Source organism: Scyliorhinus canicula, chromosome 11 (genome assembly GCF_902713615.1).
Source record: "Scyliorhinus canicula chromosome 11, sScyCan1.1, whole genome shotgun sequence".
In the NCBI taxonomy this organism is placed as follows: Eukaryota; Metazoa; Chordata; class Chondrichthyes; order Carcharhiniformes; family Scyliorhinidae; genus Scyliorhinus; species Scyliorhinus canicula.
The window spans coordinates 10,636,455-10,651,602 of record NC_052156.1 but is presented as its reverse complement, the minus strand read 5'-3'; the positions used below and the strand labels follow the sequence as shown (position 1 = coordinate 10,651,602).

General features: G+C 40.8%; 1 protein-coding gene across 3 annotated transcripts in view; it reads left to right on the top strand.

Annotated features, from left to right (window-relative positions):
* Positions 1 to 13,672, top strand: part of LOC119973820 (inositol hexakisphosphate kinase 2-like) — a 30,064-nt gene extending 16,392 nt beyond the window's left edge. For all 3 annotated transcript variants that reach the window (XM_038812253.1, XM_038812254.1, XM_038812256.1), the window contains 5 exons: positions 5,903 to 6,211; positions 8,471 to 8,693; positions 10,050 to 10,210; positions 10,883 to 11,058; positions 12,911 to 13,672. In XM_038812253.1, the coding sequence (XP_038668181.1) occupies positions 6,010 to 6,211; positions 8,471 to 8,693; positions 10,050 to 10,210; positions 10,883 to 11,058; positions 12,911 to 13,402 (1,254 nt within the window). In that variant the 5' untranslated portion in view covers positions 5,903 to 6,009 and the 3' untranslated portion in view covers positions 13,403 to 13,672. The remainder of the gene's footprint in view (positions 1 to 5,902; positions 6,212 to 8,470; positions 8,694 to 10,049; positions 10,211 to 10,882; positions 11,059 to 12,910) is intronic.
* Positions 13,673 to 15,148: the final 1,476 nt, after the last annotated feature.

Below are 15,148 nucleotides of genomic sequence, written 5' to 3'. Positions count from 1 at the left end.
TGTGGGAGGAAACCGGAGCACCCGGAGGAAACCCACGCACACACGGGGAGAACGTGCAAACTCCGCACAGACAGTGACCCAAGCCGGGAATCGAACCTGGGACCCTGGAGCTGTGAAGCAGCCTATTTGTGACAAAAAAGATTATTATTATAATGCTGGTTAAATGGCCGATCGACTGGAAAAAGGGATTTACTAGAAAATGATGCTTTATGCAGCACTTAAATTGCACGTTGCATTGAATTGAATTATTGCATTAATCATTTGTAATCTAGTTCAAAGGGTACAATTGTGTATTCAATTTTTGTTCAGTGACCTGTTTTAATGACTGGAAAAATATAATCCAGACATGTTAGGGCTTGCTTCATTTATTTCTCTATTTACTTTGAGCTTTGCTGTTTAAATTTTCCCATTGGCCAAAGTATCTCAAACTTGAAGCTGGTTTAATGATCCATACAGATTGATTGATTTTGTAGTGTTGAGCAGTGGTTTATAAATAATCTCCTAATACCTCTACTACACAGAGCAAGTTATGTTTTCCTCATTATTTCTCTTATTCAGAATATAAAAATAGTATGCAATTCAGTACACATATGAAAGGAACCTCTTGTCATTGCATGGATAAAGCTGACAGATGGTGAGCAGGTGATCAACATTACTCTCTGAGCTCTCAAAAGCTTGTTTACATTTCAAAGTTCCTCTGACTTGACAGTTTAAAATGGTTCTATCAGTTGGTCCACTTTTCCATGAGCATTCTATCCTTGTTTATTTCATTTTAAGGTATTGATGAATTATATATCTGAAGAAATTTTAAATCTGAGATTAGCTCACTTTAAACTATTTTTGCTCATATGGTTGGCCAGAAAAATCTAATCTCAAAAGTTTGTTACAAGCTGTCCCTTAATCTTTTAAATACAAAATGGTTTACAACATTGATTTATTTCATATATTTATTAAGTGAAATACTTGAGCCCATTTTTAACCATTTAAGAAACCCATTTGTAATCTATTTCAGTTTTTCCAAATTACAAGTTATAACTTCCAACTAACACTCGGACTCTCGCTCTCTCCTTTTTCCCCTCCCTCTCAAATTTAGCTTATGCATTGTGTATTTTTTTTTTCCTTTTCTGATTTGATGACAACTTTTTCTGATGCTCATGCCAATTTGTATCTCGGAGTGAACTCAAATATGTAAAGCTATGTTAGCAGGGAGTAACAACTAATATAAATGTGAAATACTGTGGATTACGGAAATCAGAAATAAAAAGAAAGTGCTGTAAACACTCGCTTCTGTTTCTTTGTTCACAGATGTTGACAGACCTGAGTATTTCTAGTACTTTGTCTTTTTATTGATTCTGTGCTAAATAGATTTGACGCTAATTTTTAAGCTTTCATCCCACCAGAATTTGTCCCTCCCATGGAATAAAGAATTATTTTGCTTGCTGATGCAAATTGAAATTGGAATAATTATCAATAAGGCTGTTGGGCTAAATCGCTGGCTTTGAAAGCAGACCAAGCAGGCCAGCAGCACGGTTCGATTCCCGTAACAGCCTCCCCGAACAGGCGCCGGAATGTGGCGACTAGGGGCTTTTCACAGTAACGTCATTTGAAGCCTACTCGTGACAATAAGCAATTTCCATTTTTTCATTTCAGTTAATTTATTTACTCTGAAAAGAATGAGCAAGATTATGGGGATTCGGGTAGCGGTGTGGGACCAGGTAGAATGCAGTTTCAGAGAGCCAGTGCAGACTTGATGGTCCAAATGGCCTCTTCTGCACTGTAAAGATTCTGTATCCAAATCGTCTCGCTAAAAATATTAAAAAATCATGCTTGAGTCCATTCAAGGTTTTGATGTTAGTATGTGAAGCATCATTAAAATATTATTTTGTGACTTCGAGTCATCCCTAATCTCATGCCAAAAGCACAATACATAACTTCAGAATTCTGTTTGCTGTTCGTCTGGAATCTTGTGACGTTTCAAGTTGTCATTCTGGAGATTAATGGAAACACTGGCTGAAATGTGCTCATCTTGGTTTCCTGTGTGTGCTGTTTTTATTTTGGACTAACATCTGTATAAATAGTGCACTATTGTAATGCAAGTTCATCATATTGCAGATCAGAATCCCTGCCCTGCTAAGTGGGAAATATACAGAGCAATTTCAGATTAAAACGTAGAGTTATTGAGATCTGCAGCACAGAAAAGGCCCTTCGGCCCATCACTTTTGCGCCAGTCAAAACAACCATTTTATTCTGGTCCCATTTTCCAACACTTACCCCATAGCCTTGTATGCTTTGGCATCACAGATGCACATTTAAATACTTCTTAAATGTTATGAGGGTTTCTCCCTCCACCAACCTTTCAGGCAGTCAATTCCACCACCCTCTGGGTAAACATATTTTTCCTTGCTTCCCCTCTAAATCTCTTGCTCCTTAACCTTAAATCTATGCCCCTGGCCATTGGTCTTCCTACAAGGGGGAAAGTTTCTTCCTGTCTACTCTACGCCCGTCAAAATTTTATACATCTCCATCATTTTCTCCCCCCCCCCCCCCCCCAAGTCTCCTCTGCTCCAAGGAAAACAACCTCTGTCTATCCAATCTCTCTTCATAACTAAAACAAAACCACCGTTGCAGGAATGGGGTGGAGGGTAAAACTGGTATAAGGCATATTCTGCATGAGTGTCAGTAAACACTTTAATTGGCTGCTAATTGATCCTGACGGCCATTAGGAGATCCGTGATGGGCAAATGATAGTTGTAGTTGTAAGTTTTTTGTTTTCTTGCAATCACATTTTTTTTTTAAAAATAAAATTTAGAGTACCCAATTATTTTTTCCAATTAAGGAGCAATTTAGTGTGTCCAATCCACCTATCCTGCACATCTTATGGATTGTGGGGGTGAAACCCACGCAAACACAGGGAGAATGTGCAAACTCCACACAGACAGTGACCCAGGGCCGGGATTCGAACCCGGGTCCTCAGCGCCATAGGCAGCAATGCTAACCACTGTGCCACCGTGCTGCCCTGTGCAATCACATTTTAACGTTAAACATTCCTTTAAGTAGGACAACACAACACAATACTTTTGAGGCAGCTGTAACGTCTGTATTTGCCAGAACCCTCCACAATTGTACCACAAGGTTTCAAACTATGACTTCAACAGGATTTTAAGTATCATAATTTGTAAAATTGTTAACCTTTAGAATGTTATGTTCCATCCCGAAGCCATGAACTACAACGCATTTGGCATTCATTTAAAGCAGTTCTAATGTTAGCTTTGACTTGTGGATGCCATTGCTGTGCAAATAAAATTAGTTTTGTGCACACTGTGGGTTTCATGTACTCACTGATTATCCAAATACCATGCCATAATTCCATGTACAAATTGTGTATTTAATTTTTCAAGGAGAATATATTATGCACTTTTTCATATTCTGTTAAACTCATTAATGCTGTATTTCACTCTTTATCCAAATCAATGGCTCTTCTTCCAATAGTAGCATTTTGCTAGTGGTGTGAAGAAAATTAGGACCCTCTGTTTATTTAGCCTGTGCTTTAACGTACCCTGAGGTAGGGTTTGGGGGGGGGGTTGCAAAAATAACCAGATTAATTACTTGGACCCATTGTGCACGGAGGGATAAGAACAAGAGGGCAACTATTGTTCATTAAACTGTCATCAAGTTGCAAGAACTTTTAGAAGGCTCACCATCCTGCAATACTGTGTGGAAAGCTGGGTATACTTAATGACTTTAATAATAGAACCATAGCAATGTATAAATCTTTGAGAGAAAATGTTCTTCCTGATTAATTGCCTATTATAACTCCCAAGATTGGGAAGAGTGAGAAAACCTGAAGACACCATGTTCATGTAAATAATTATTTGACATGGTAGGGTGGGAATAGATTATTTGACAAGGTAGGGTGGGAACGAACTTAAATTCTGAGGCTGGTTGGCCATAGATCTGTGCTTGCTGGTGTCCAGGCATACGGCACAATAGCGGGTTACCATTTAACACTTTAGTCTTAAGTCTTCAGTAAAATTGCTGGGTCATGAAAAGACCTAAATCGCTGTTGGAATGAGTTGAAAGCGGATAATCAACCAACTACAGCTTAAACCACCCAAGAATGTAAAACTTGTGAAACGTTTCTGACACTACACAACTGTTTTGAAACAGTTCAGTAATGTGTTGTGTTCTTGCAACCCTCAGTAAACACTTCTGACCAGTTGCTTTGTGTATAATCTTCAGCAGTAAAGGGGCCATTGTGTTCAATCTGCCATTTAGTCATCCTTGTACCCATTAATCCTGTTCAAATTGTAGTCTAAGATGAATGTATATGGTTGTGTTAGTTTCATCATTGGCACATGGGAGTAATTCGGCTTGTTTTCTTGCTGCGAGGGCGTGTTTTTTAGACAGCAGGAGCTGTGGCCTTCAGCTTTCACTGTAATTAGCATTCAGCAATGAGATTCATTAGCTCGTGACTCAGCAGATGGCGCCACTTCTTTGTGCCTGTAATTCTATTTACAAAATCCTTTGTTTTGGACTTGCACTGAATCCGAATTCTAAGAAAGTTTATTGTATTTTATTCTTTACTGTTAAGTGGACTGATGGTTCTTTGCCCTTGCTCCCCCCCCCCCCAAAAAAACCTGCTGCTAAAGTAGATAATTTTTAGAACAAATACGTTGGAGGCAGATGTATAACTGAACCCCACAGCTGAATTCTCTATTGTCAAACCCAAACTGCTTATCCTGAGATTGTTATGCCTTTCCTACCTTGTGACTGGGGAGGATTATCTCTTTAACCTATGGAATGCGAAAAAGCTGCTGATTTCTGTGTTTAAACATTTTCTGCAGTAATTTTACATAAAGCAAATGAGGGTGCGCAGATTGCTGACTGTTATTTTGAAATTGCAACATTTGGACCGAGTACGGGCAGAAGGGTTTTTCTTTTGTTAGGGCATCATGATCGGCACAGGATTGGAGGGCCGAAGGGCCTGTTCCTATGCTGTATATTTCTTGTTCTGCAAAAACGATAACACCTCTCCACGTCTCCTGACTGGTGCAGCTAGTTAATAGTCATTAAAAATTTTAAATCAGATTGCTGAAAATATGTCCCAATAATTGTATAATCAAAAAATGGTCATGAAGTTACAATAACAGGATTTTCAGTTCACCATTTATTTCCCTATGCTTTTATTCTGTGAAATGTCAAAGTTAATAACATTCTAGTTATGCTATGTTTCATAACCATCCAGCAGAAACTGCTAGCAACAGCACTGAAACACCTGGCTTCCAGCTGCAAAAAAAACCCCACACAGAATTAATTTCCGAATAGTTCCTCTGCATTATTGAAGTGTTTGTGTGCTTGTTGGTCACTCCTTAAGTTTTATAGTTAAGAAGAGATCAGTGCATTAAAAAATCTTTTCATTTTAAGTACTTGTTAATGTTTTATTAAACTTGATAAAGACTTGAGGCAATTGCCTGTTTTGAGGATAGCTTCGATTTGGATGCACTGTTCAAGTGCTTTCATGTTGAACTTTGATCCTTTTGCGATAAGGAAATGCTGTGAAGTAGCTGGAAACCAGAGGAGGGCAGCGTTGTTCCACAGCTTTCCCCACCCAGCTCATTCTCTTGTTTGGCTCGCCTCCATAGCCTTCCCACTGAAAGTAAGTGGCAGTCAATTGGTCACACTTTTTGACGTAGGAGGAATATAATTGGATCAGTTATTTTTGTGTGTGACCTCACAGTTCAGTATTTTATTGCCCTTCCCAGTGTTTCAGCTTAGTTTCGTCTCAGCTCAACTGAAGAATTTTGTTTACTGGAATGTTTGTCTGACATGCTTCGAGAGGAGTTTACATTGCGGCCATATGGTTGAAAGAACCTAAACCCTGGGAATTTCATTGTTGTTACAGGATCCTGGCAGTATATTGACCACCCGAGGAAAGAGACAATCTAACTGGATTACAGCCTCTGTCTTCATACAGCCTGCTGTACTTGTTTTGGCTAATGTGCTTTAAGGATGAGCCCAGCACTAGGAGCAATGGAAGTGGAGAACTATGCAAAGGGTGTCCTCCTAGAGCCATTTGTTCACCAGGTTGGAGGACATTCGTGTGTCCTCCGTTTTAATGACAAGACCATTTGTAAACCTCTCATTCAACGGGAACACCAGTTTTATGAAACACTGCCTGCAGAGATGTGCCAGTTTACACCACAGTATAAAGGTAAGTACAAAAACCCTTTTCTAGTCTGACAATGTTTACACGTTCCGTGTTTTGTTTTCTTTCCTCCTCTGTTCTTGTACAAAGTCTAATGGTGTTGGGTTATCTTGGGAGGGTGGGAGAAGAATATTTGTCTCTTGTTTTTGTTTCAAATTCATCAGATGAAAGCCGTATTCTGACAGGTGGTTGCCAACTAGATCGCAGTGTAGTTGCGTGACGCTTGAGTAGCCTGTTTCTGCTATGCTTTAGTGGGTCTGCTGATGGAGGTAAGTTCACCCAAGAAGGATGATAAAATGTTAAGTATTTGTAAAGTTTTTTTTTTCAGGTTTTAATTTTGAACATGAAGTAGATTTTAAATAAATGCAGTTTCTAAGAACTTGCCAATGTGCAGAATTGTATGTTTTTATTAAATTGAAGTATAAATGAAACCGCTGGAGCTTTTCTCTCTCTAACGATTTCAGTAGGCTTTAGCAGGCTTTTTAAAGTTGAGGTAAGAGCTGGAAAAGCAGCATTCAGAGCCTGCCGCCCTTCACCTAGAGGGAACGGGATCGACTTGGACCAACTAGCTCCACCAGGGTGTGAGAGTCAGCCAGTTCTGTTGTAGGCTGTAGTTGGGAAAGTTCCTAGTACAGTAAGTGACAACATCTGGACATTGCAATCTCACATGCATTTTTTTTTATTTACGAGGGAAAAAATAATGTGCACAGAATGTAGAGGAAATATGTTCACAGATTTAGTTTCTATCAGCATTTAAAGCAATAAAAGTATTGTAAAATGAATAGGTTAACATTAGTACTGGGTTATGGGCTACAGTTTTTATTCCTTAACAGTAATTTATGCCAATCATATAACATTCATTGGAATGCTTTAATGTGAAAGATTAAGTTGTATATTTTCAGAAAGATATAAGCTTTTAACCTTGTTGTAATGAAAAATCTTTTTAGATAAAAGAATTTTGTAAAGTTAAGTTTCAGACAGACTAATTTAGGTTAATGTGTAACGCATGTGCTTGATGTAAATTTAGAATTATTTTCAGGGATGTGTTGTCTTGTGCTTTGGGGCTCACAGCTCCTCTTCGTCCCCTCATGTTTTCTTTCCAGGATAAAGCACTAGGCCTTGTCCTAGCTTCCCTTAGTTAACCCTGCCTGTCTGAAGGACAACCTGGGTTCTGCCACCCCCTGGTTAGATCCATTCATGATGTTTACTCCATGGCCAGCTGCTCAGTGCACGAATCTGAACTACGGGTTCCTTCATCCAGAATGCTCTGTCTGGCAGTCGTGCAGGATGACAAAAGACCCATTCAGGCTGCTGTTGGACTGTTCAAAAAAAAAAGACGAAGTTAGGATTGAAGCAGCAGTCAACCAACAGCTGAACCAAATTCTTTGTAAACTCATTAAGCCAAACCAAAGACTGGCCTCAGATTTACTTACAGACCTCTTCAATGAACTTGCGAAGCAACAAGCACAGGTCATTGACTGTGTTGGGGGAGGGGGAAATGCACTCCATCTACAATAAATTGCAGAACAGCAAATGGAAACATGAATTGGTGTTTTTTTTTTACATAATTGGCAAAAAAAATTGGAATGTAATACTTCTTGATTTAATCTTGTAATTGTTTGTATGTAGAGCTTATGGGGGATTATGTGCTGGCTTGTCTGTCTCATAATTGCAGTTTACCTGAGATTAACAAAGCTTTACAGGATTCTGTATTTCACTGTGTCAGAATGTTGCAGCAAGCTTTGTATTCACTATTCTGCATCAGCCTCTTTACCATTTGGCTGTATGAACTGAATTGCTCTGCTCTGCTCTGTTTCATAATTGGAGAACTCTGGTGCATTGGCCTCCAAGATTTGGATGAAATGGTATTTTCCATGTTGCTCTATTGCATACATTTTCTCAATAAATTGCACAAAAATAACTTCAGTTCCAATAAACAACTTCTTCAAGTCTATTTGTCTCACTTGTTTTATTGACTCCTATTTTATTATACGCTGATGTATGTGCAGTGCCTGGGGTGGGTTATTTTGTATAAATTGGAAGTTTATTTTTTTCCCAGATTACAAAGGTTTGTCTAGTTTTTTTTTGATTTGTTAGGTTGAAAGCCGGCACAACTGCATAAAAACTGAAGGCTTGGGTAAGCAAACAGGCTGTTTTTGTTGTCACTGTTACTCTGTATAATCAAGTGACTAAATTAGTTGTTAAGGTTTTTATGTCTGCTTACTGCCCATCTGACAGTTTTTGCCTTTTCTGCTCTTCTTGTAGGAGTCGTTTCTGTAAGTTTTGAGGAAGATGAAGAAGGAAATCTATGCTTAATTGCCTACCCATTATCAGGGGACCAAGCTGATTTGGAAAATGTAGATAACTCCGAATGTGAACCTAAAAATAAGTTAATAAAATGGAGTAATAAGAAACCCGTGTTACTAGAAAATGACAATTACGGAAAAGAACGGGTCAGGCAAAACCGGAAAGAAGAAAAAATGAAAAGGTTGGTTTAGGAAGTGAAGCACTTAATTCCATAGAATTTTAAAATGAAGTATTATATAACTAAACAACATGTTAAGACTTGGGATAGGAATCTGTGTGTCGACAGCTGATGGAACTTATTCTCATGGTATATCTACACCAGTTTTCTATGTGCACAAATCAATGGGACAAAAACAGAGTACCGTTCCGGGCGCGTTGAGTGGGGTGTTCTCTGTGCTTGCAGCACCGAGAAAAACCCCACTATGCAATGGCATTTTGTCGGGTTTTTTTTTGGCTTTGGCAAGGAACGCCCCGTCGAAGCCGCACTTACATAATTTCCTGCACTGATAAGCTCGACTTGCCAGTGCAGGAAGATGCCTCACGGATAGGGCCACCCTTTTTAAATGGAGCCCCGATCTTTTGGCCCTCTTCAGCGACCCCATGGCGGCCTCTGGACCCCTTCCACTGCACCCAACATACCTCTTCCGAGGTCCTCGAACCGCTCTCACCCCACCTCCTATCGGCAAGGCACCCCAGGCCTGGCACAGACATCCTGGCTACATCCCTGCTAGCCTGGCAGTCCGCTGCCAGGGTGCCCGGCTGGAGGTGCTAGGGTGTTGCCTGCACCATGTCCGACCACTTGGGGGTCTCCTAATGGCCTGGTCTGTGTTTGTGTGGGCCAATGCTCAATGGTGCCCTGGTGAGGTCTCCCAGATGGGGCCATTAGATCCCGGGCACCAGGAGAATCCGGCGCGGACATTTAAATGGGCCTAATAAGGACGAGATCCAGATCGCGACATTACGTGAGACGTTTCATGAGATTCAATGGCCTTATCACCAAGTCAGGGCGCGATGAGTCTGGTAAATCTTAGTTTATGGGTTAAGCATACACAACCTATTTGCCTTCAATTTCTGGTATGACTTCCCTATTAAATATTAAGAAAAAATACCATCCCTTGTTGGAACTTATGAGTTATCCTCCTGTGCTTTGGTAGAATTGCAATAGTATGAAGCCATGACCAAGTTCTTCACCAAAAAACATTTTCTGGAGAGTATTTTTTTGAGTAGGCTAGACCAGTTGTGTTTTTTTCCAGGCATTATTCACTCATTTAATCATCAAATTGAAGTTTTCAGCTTCTCCCAACATGCCACTTAATCACCCCAACAATTGCATTTTGAATTTTTAAAATTAAAACAAATGTACACTAAAATGCATGAACATAATTTTGTATTGGACAAGTAGGGAGATGTAGATTTAGATGGTCTGCTTTGTTTGTGGTGTACAGATGAAACACTAATGTTTTAAAACTTTTTGTCCTTTTTGTGTTCTCCGAACAGAGACTGAATTTAACACAACTTTCTTGATTCTGTTTTTTAGCCATAAAGTAGATGAGGAATTTGAATCTAAAAAGTCGGAGGTATTATATTATAGTATTGAGAAGAAGTCGGGGAAGGTAAAGCACAACCCTTGGAGCATGAAGTGTCACCAGCAACAGTTGAAACGAATGAAGGATAATGCCAAGCACAGAAACCAATATAGTATCCTTTTCTTAGCTGCAGCATATGACCAAAGCTCATGTTTTCCGTCTTGCACTCGACCTCTCCCCTATTTTAGTTCAAAGTATGCACTTGCAAACAATTTGTAGACGTGTGCCGTCACGTTTTATAAATGATTTGTTCATTTTGATATCTACTTGTTGGAGAGTGCCTTGATATGGTTAAGTTTCTTGAAAGTCTGCTGCGAACAGTACAGATTGAGGTGATTTGCTTGATATGATTTATTGGGGATCAAATGGTTGTTGAGGAAGAGGTGAAATGTAAGCAATCATGTCTTGGTTTTGTTGTCTTTCTTGGTGGGTGTGATTTGTTCTGAGTGAACCACCTAGAGTCAACCCAGACTGAAGTTTGTACCTATGTGCTTCCAGCTGGAGACTGAACATGACTTGCTTTGATTACCGAATGTCCAAGTTGTACTCTTTGGCAGGTTGGGAGGTGTTTGCATAGCCTCTAAAGAGGTTTTGGAAGGGAAATATTGTGTACTCTAGCCATAAAGATTTCCTTTGTCATTGAGATTATTGTTAGTGCAGACATAAACATGCATATTCTGTTTTTGTTTAGGATTTCCATCTTCCAATTATATCCTGCTTTTGCATTCAGCTTTTAACTAACTTTATTCTGAATATCTGTGAGTTGCCTTAACACTATTATCAGAATTTATTTTACTGGAGAATTTAACCTGCCGGTATGAAGTCCCATGTGTTCTCGACTTGAAAATGGGAACACGGCAGCATGGGGACGATGCATCGGAGGAAAAGAAGGCTAATCAAATCCGTAAATGTCAGCAGAGCACTTCGGCTGTTATTGGTGTTCGAGTGTGTGGGATGCAGGTGTGTATACCATGCAGGTGATGCAGGGGCAGCACGGTAGCATGGTGGTTAGCATAAATGCTTCACAGCTCCAGGGTCCCAGGTTCGGTTCTCGGCTGGGTCACTGTCTGTGCGGAGTCTGCACGTCCTCCCCGTGTGTGCGTGGGTTTCCTCCGGGTGCTCCGGTTTCCTTCCACAGTCCAAAGATGTGCGGGTTAGGTGGATTGGCCATGCTAAATTGCCCGTAGTGTCCTAAAAAGTAAGGTTAAGGGGGGGTTGTTGGGTTACGGGTATAGGGTGGATACGTGGGTTTGAGTAGGGTGATCATTGCTCGGCACAACATCGAGGGCCGAAGGGCCTGTTCTGTGCTGTACTGTTCTATGTTCTATACTTACTGCCAAGTTAATGCTTTAGTTTAAATGAAGTGGTAATGATGGTCATTGTACTTTTTTTTGTAGTGTACATGCCCTTTTAATTTTTTTTGTTCCACTCTACACTCGCAGTAACTTAAAAGGAGCCAACTTGTATCTGCCCTGCGTGGGATCCTTTTAGGTTACACCATGGCCACACAACTTAGAAGGAAAGAAGATTAGTGAGTGGAAATGGAAAGTTTTTACAGAACAACTATATTGGTTGAAAGTAGGAGACTTAAGAAATTGGGACAGGAATAGTCCATACAGCCCCTTGAGTCTATTCCGCCATTCAGCAAGATCGAGCCAGTCTCCCATGTTAACTACTTTCTTGTACAGTCCCCATATTAACTAGATTGCATACCTTTTATGTAATGTTTTGGCTATAATTACTTAAAGTAAGCAAAATTGTTGGGAGCGGTACAGTCATTGCCAAATTTAAAGACCATGACAAAAGTGACACCTTGCGGCATTCCACGTGGAACGTTTGGGTTCAAGGCATCTTTATATTCAGTACTCACTTTGCCACTTACAATTAAAGTATAGAATCGCTCCAGTGAGAAGGAGACCATTCGGCCCAGCAAGTCTGCACCGAGCCTCCGATAGAGCACTCTCCCTGGGCTCCGGCCCTTTCCCTGTCCCTGTAACCCCAACTAACCTTTTAGACACCAAGGGGCCATTTAGCACGGCCAATCCACCTGCACATCTTTGGACTGTGGGAGGAAACCGGAACACACAGGCACGGGGATAATGTGCGAATTCCACACAGTCACATAAGATCGGAAATGAACCCAGGTACCTGGTGCCGTTAGGCAGCAGTTCTGACCACTGTGCTACCGTGCCACTATATTTCAACCAGTCTATTAATAATTATTAGTGACACAAGTAGGCTTACATTAACACTGCAATGAAGTTACTGTGAAAACCCCCTGGTCACCACACTTGGTTTGGGTTCACTGTGGGAGAATTCAGAATGTCCAATTCACCTAACAGGAATTGTGGGAGGAAACCCACACAGACACAGGGAGAACTTGCAGACTCCGCACAGACAGTGACCCAAGCCAGGAATCGAACCCGGGTCCCTGGCGCTGTGAAGCAACAGTGCTACCGTGCCGTCCAACAAGAATTGTAGACCTGAGATTTTTTTTTAAAATGAGGCTGGAAACTGATTTCTACATGTCCACATTGAACAAAAATGCAGGGAGGTGTTTGCATATATTTGTGATTTGATTTGTTCAAGCCCTGAGTTGGCTGTGAACATATTTGAAGGAATAGACAATAATATCCAACCAGTTATATTATTTTTAAAACTGGATTTTAGTGCTAGATTTTAAACTGTTCCTGGGGTTGCTTATTCTACATAATGACAGAAATTTGAAGCTTTTTCTTTCAAATATAGACCAGTTTCTAAAATGTTGTAATGGGAAAACTATATATTTGATAATGTTACATTCTTTCTCTAGGTATATCAGCTGGACTCTGGCCAACTCATGTTCATGAACAAGTACCATGGAAGGAAGCTTTCTGTACAAGGGTTTAAAGAAGCACTTTACCAGTTTTTAAATAATGGGAAGTACTTGCGCAGGGACCTGTTTGAACCCGTTCTTAAAAAACTTTCTGAACTCAAATCTGTTCTGGAGAAACAGGAGTCGTATCGTTTTTACTCCAGTTCCCTGCTTATCATTTACGATGGCAAAGAGTCGACTATGGATTCTGATTCTGAATATTCTGAAGACCTTTCTGAAGAGTCAGCCGATGAGTCTGCAGGAGCCTATGCTTACTCAAACTCCAGCAGCAGCATGGTTGATGTCCGCGTGATTGACTTCGCTCACACAACGTGCAAGTATTTTGGTGAAGACAGTGTGGTCCACGAAGGGCAGGACACTGGCTATATCTTTGGACTTCAAAATTTAATAACTATTATTAAAGAAATAAGAGATAACAACAATGAATAAACTAGAAAAGCGTAATGCTGTTGTGAATGGATTTTATTTGTAGTCCGATTATCGACTGACCAGTCTCAAGGTCTTGACATTTGTGGACCCGGTGATAGACACTCATCGGCTGGACACGAACAGAATGGGCATTTCCTACATTGGTGCTGGAAAAAGGCACTTACAGATATCTATTTATTTTCAATATTTCACAAACATTCCATATTATGTGAAATACCTCTGTATTCTTGTGCGTACCTGTTCATAAATAAAATCTTGTTTTTTGGTAAAGGGTTTCTTATGTTTTTATTTTTATTTGATTTTTTAAAAAACTGAATGTTTTATATGCATCGCATTGATATGAAATGAAAATGAAAATCGCTTATTGTCACAAGTAGGCTTCAAATTAAGTTACTGTGAAAAGCCCCTAGTCGCCACATTCCAGCGCCTGTTCGGGGAGGCTGATACGGGAATCGAACCGTGCTGCTGGCCTGCCTTGGTCTGTTTTCAAAGCCAGCGATTTAGCCCTGTGCTAAACAGCCCAGATTTATTGACAGCAATGAGAAGAAGAAAGCAGCTCAGCCATTTGCTTAAGTGAATGAGGGAAGTATGGTTGCAAGCCATTCCTTCACCGTCAAAGCCAATTTCTCAGCTGCTGGGTGCGCTGAGATCAGACTCCTCATCTGATTAGTGTTGATATTGGTATGATTATTTGAACTGAATTTTTTTTATGTAGATGCAGCTATTTATGGCAGGGTTTTAAAAAAATCTGTGGGGCTCCTGCAACCAGTGGGAAATGCAAAGTGATGTTTGGAAGACCCCAGTTTTTAAAAAAAAAAGAGTTAACTTTGGGTGAAGTGGGTTTGCTGTTGCTACAGTACACCAGGAGCCAACTGTTTAGCTCCATACTCGACCAAATATAAAAGCAGCTTCTTAAACAATGTGATGACCAAATCAAATTCACTTTTTCATTTGCTCCTGAGACTTTTACCAATAATTTGACATTAATTCTGTCTAAAAAGCATTGCTTGCTTTTATGTCCTAACTTGCACCAAGTCCTGTTCACCCTCTGAGCTTGCTGACCTGTAGTGGTTCTCCACCTAGATACCCAATTTTCAAATTCATCCATGGCCTTTTCCTCTTCCTCTCTCCCTATCTCCAAAGCCACCTCCGGCACCTGACAACCTGATGTTCTCCCAATTCTGGCCTGTTGTGCGTCCCTATTTCCTTAGTTATTGGGCCTTAAATTATCTAGGCCCTAAGCTTTGATCATGCCCTTTTTTCTGCTTTCTTCTAATTAAAGAGGTTCCTTAAAACCCACCTCTTTCCCCCATGGCGAGTGTACGGACCAACAATACCAACTCCCAATACTTCCAGCTGCACAGGGGCACCAGACAAGGATGCCCACTGTCCCCACTGCTGTTTGCACTAGCAATCGAACCGCTAGCAATTGCGCTCAGGGCAGCAAAAAATTGGAGGGGGATCCGAAGGGGAGGCAGAGAGCACAGAGTCTCACTCTATGCAGACGATCTGCTCCTCTACATCTCGGACCCACAAAGCAGCATGGACGGAATCATCGCGCTCCTGAAAGAGTTTGGAGCCTTCTCGGGCTACAAACTCAACATGAGCAAAAGCGAGATCTTCCCAGTACACCAGCAAGGGGGGGGGGGGGGGGGGGGGGCAGCACTAAAGGGGCTGCCGGTCAAACAAGCCCGACATAAATTCCGCTACCTGGGGATCCAAATAGCCCATGACTGGAAAGGGATC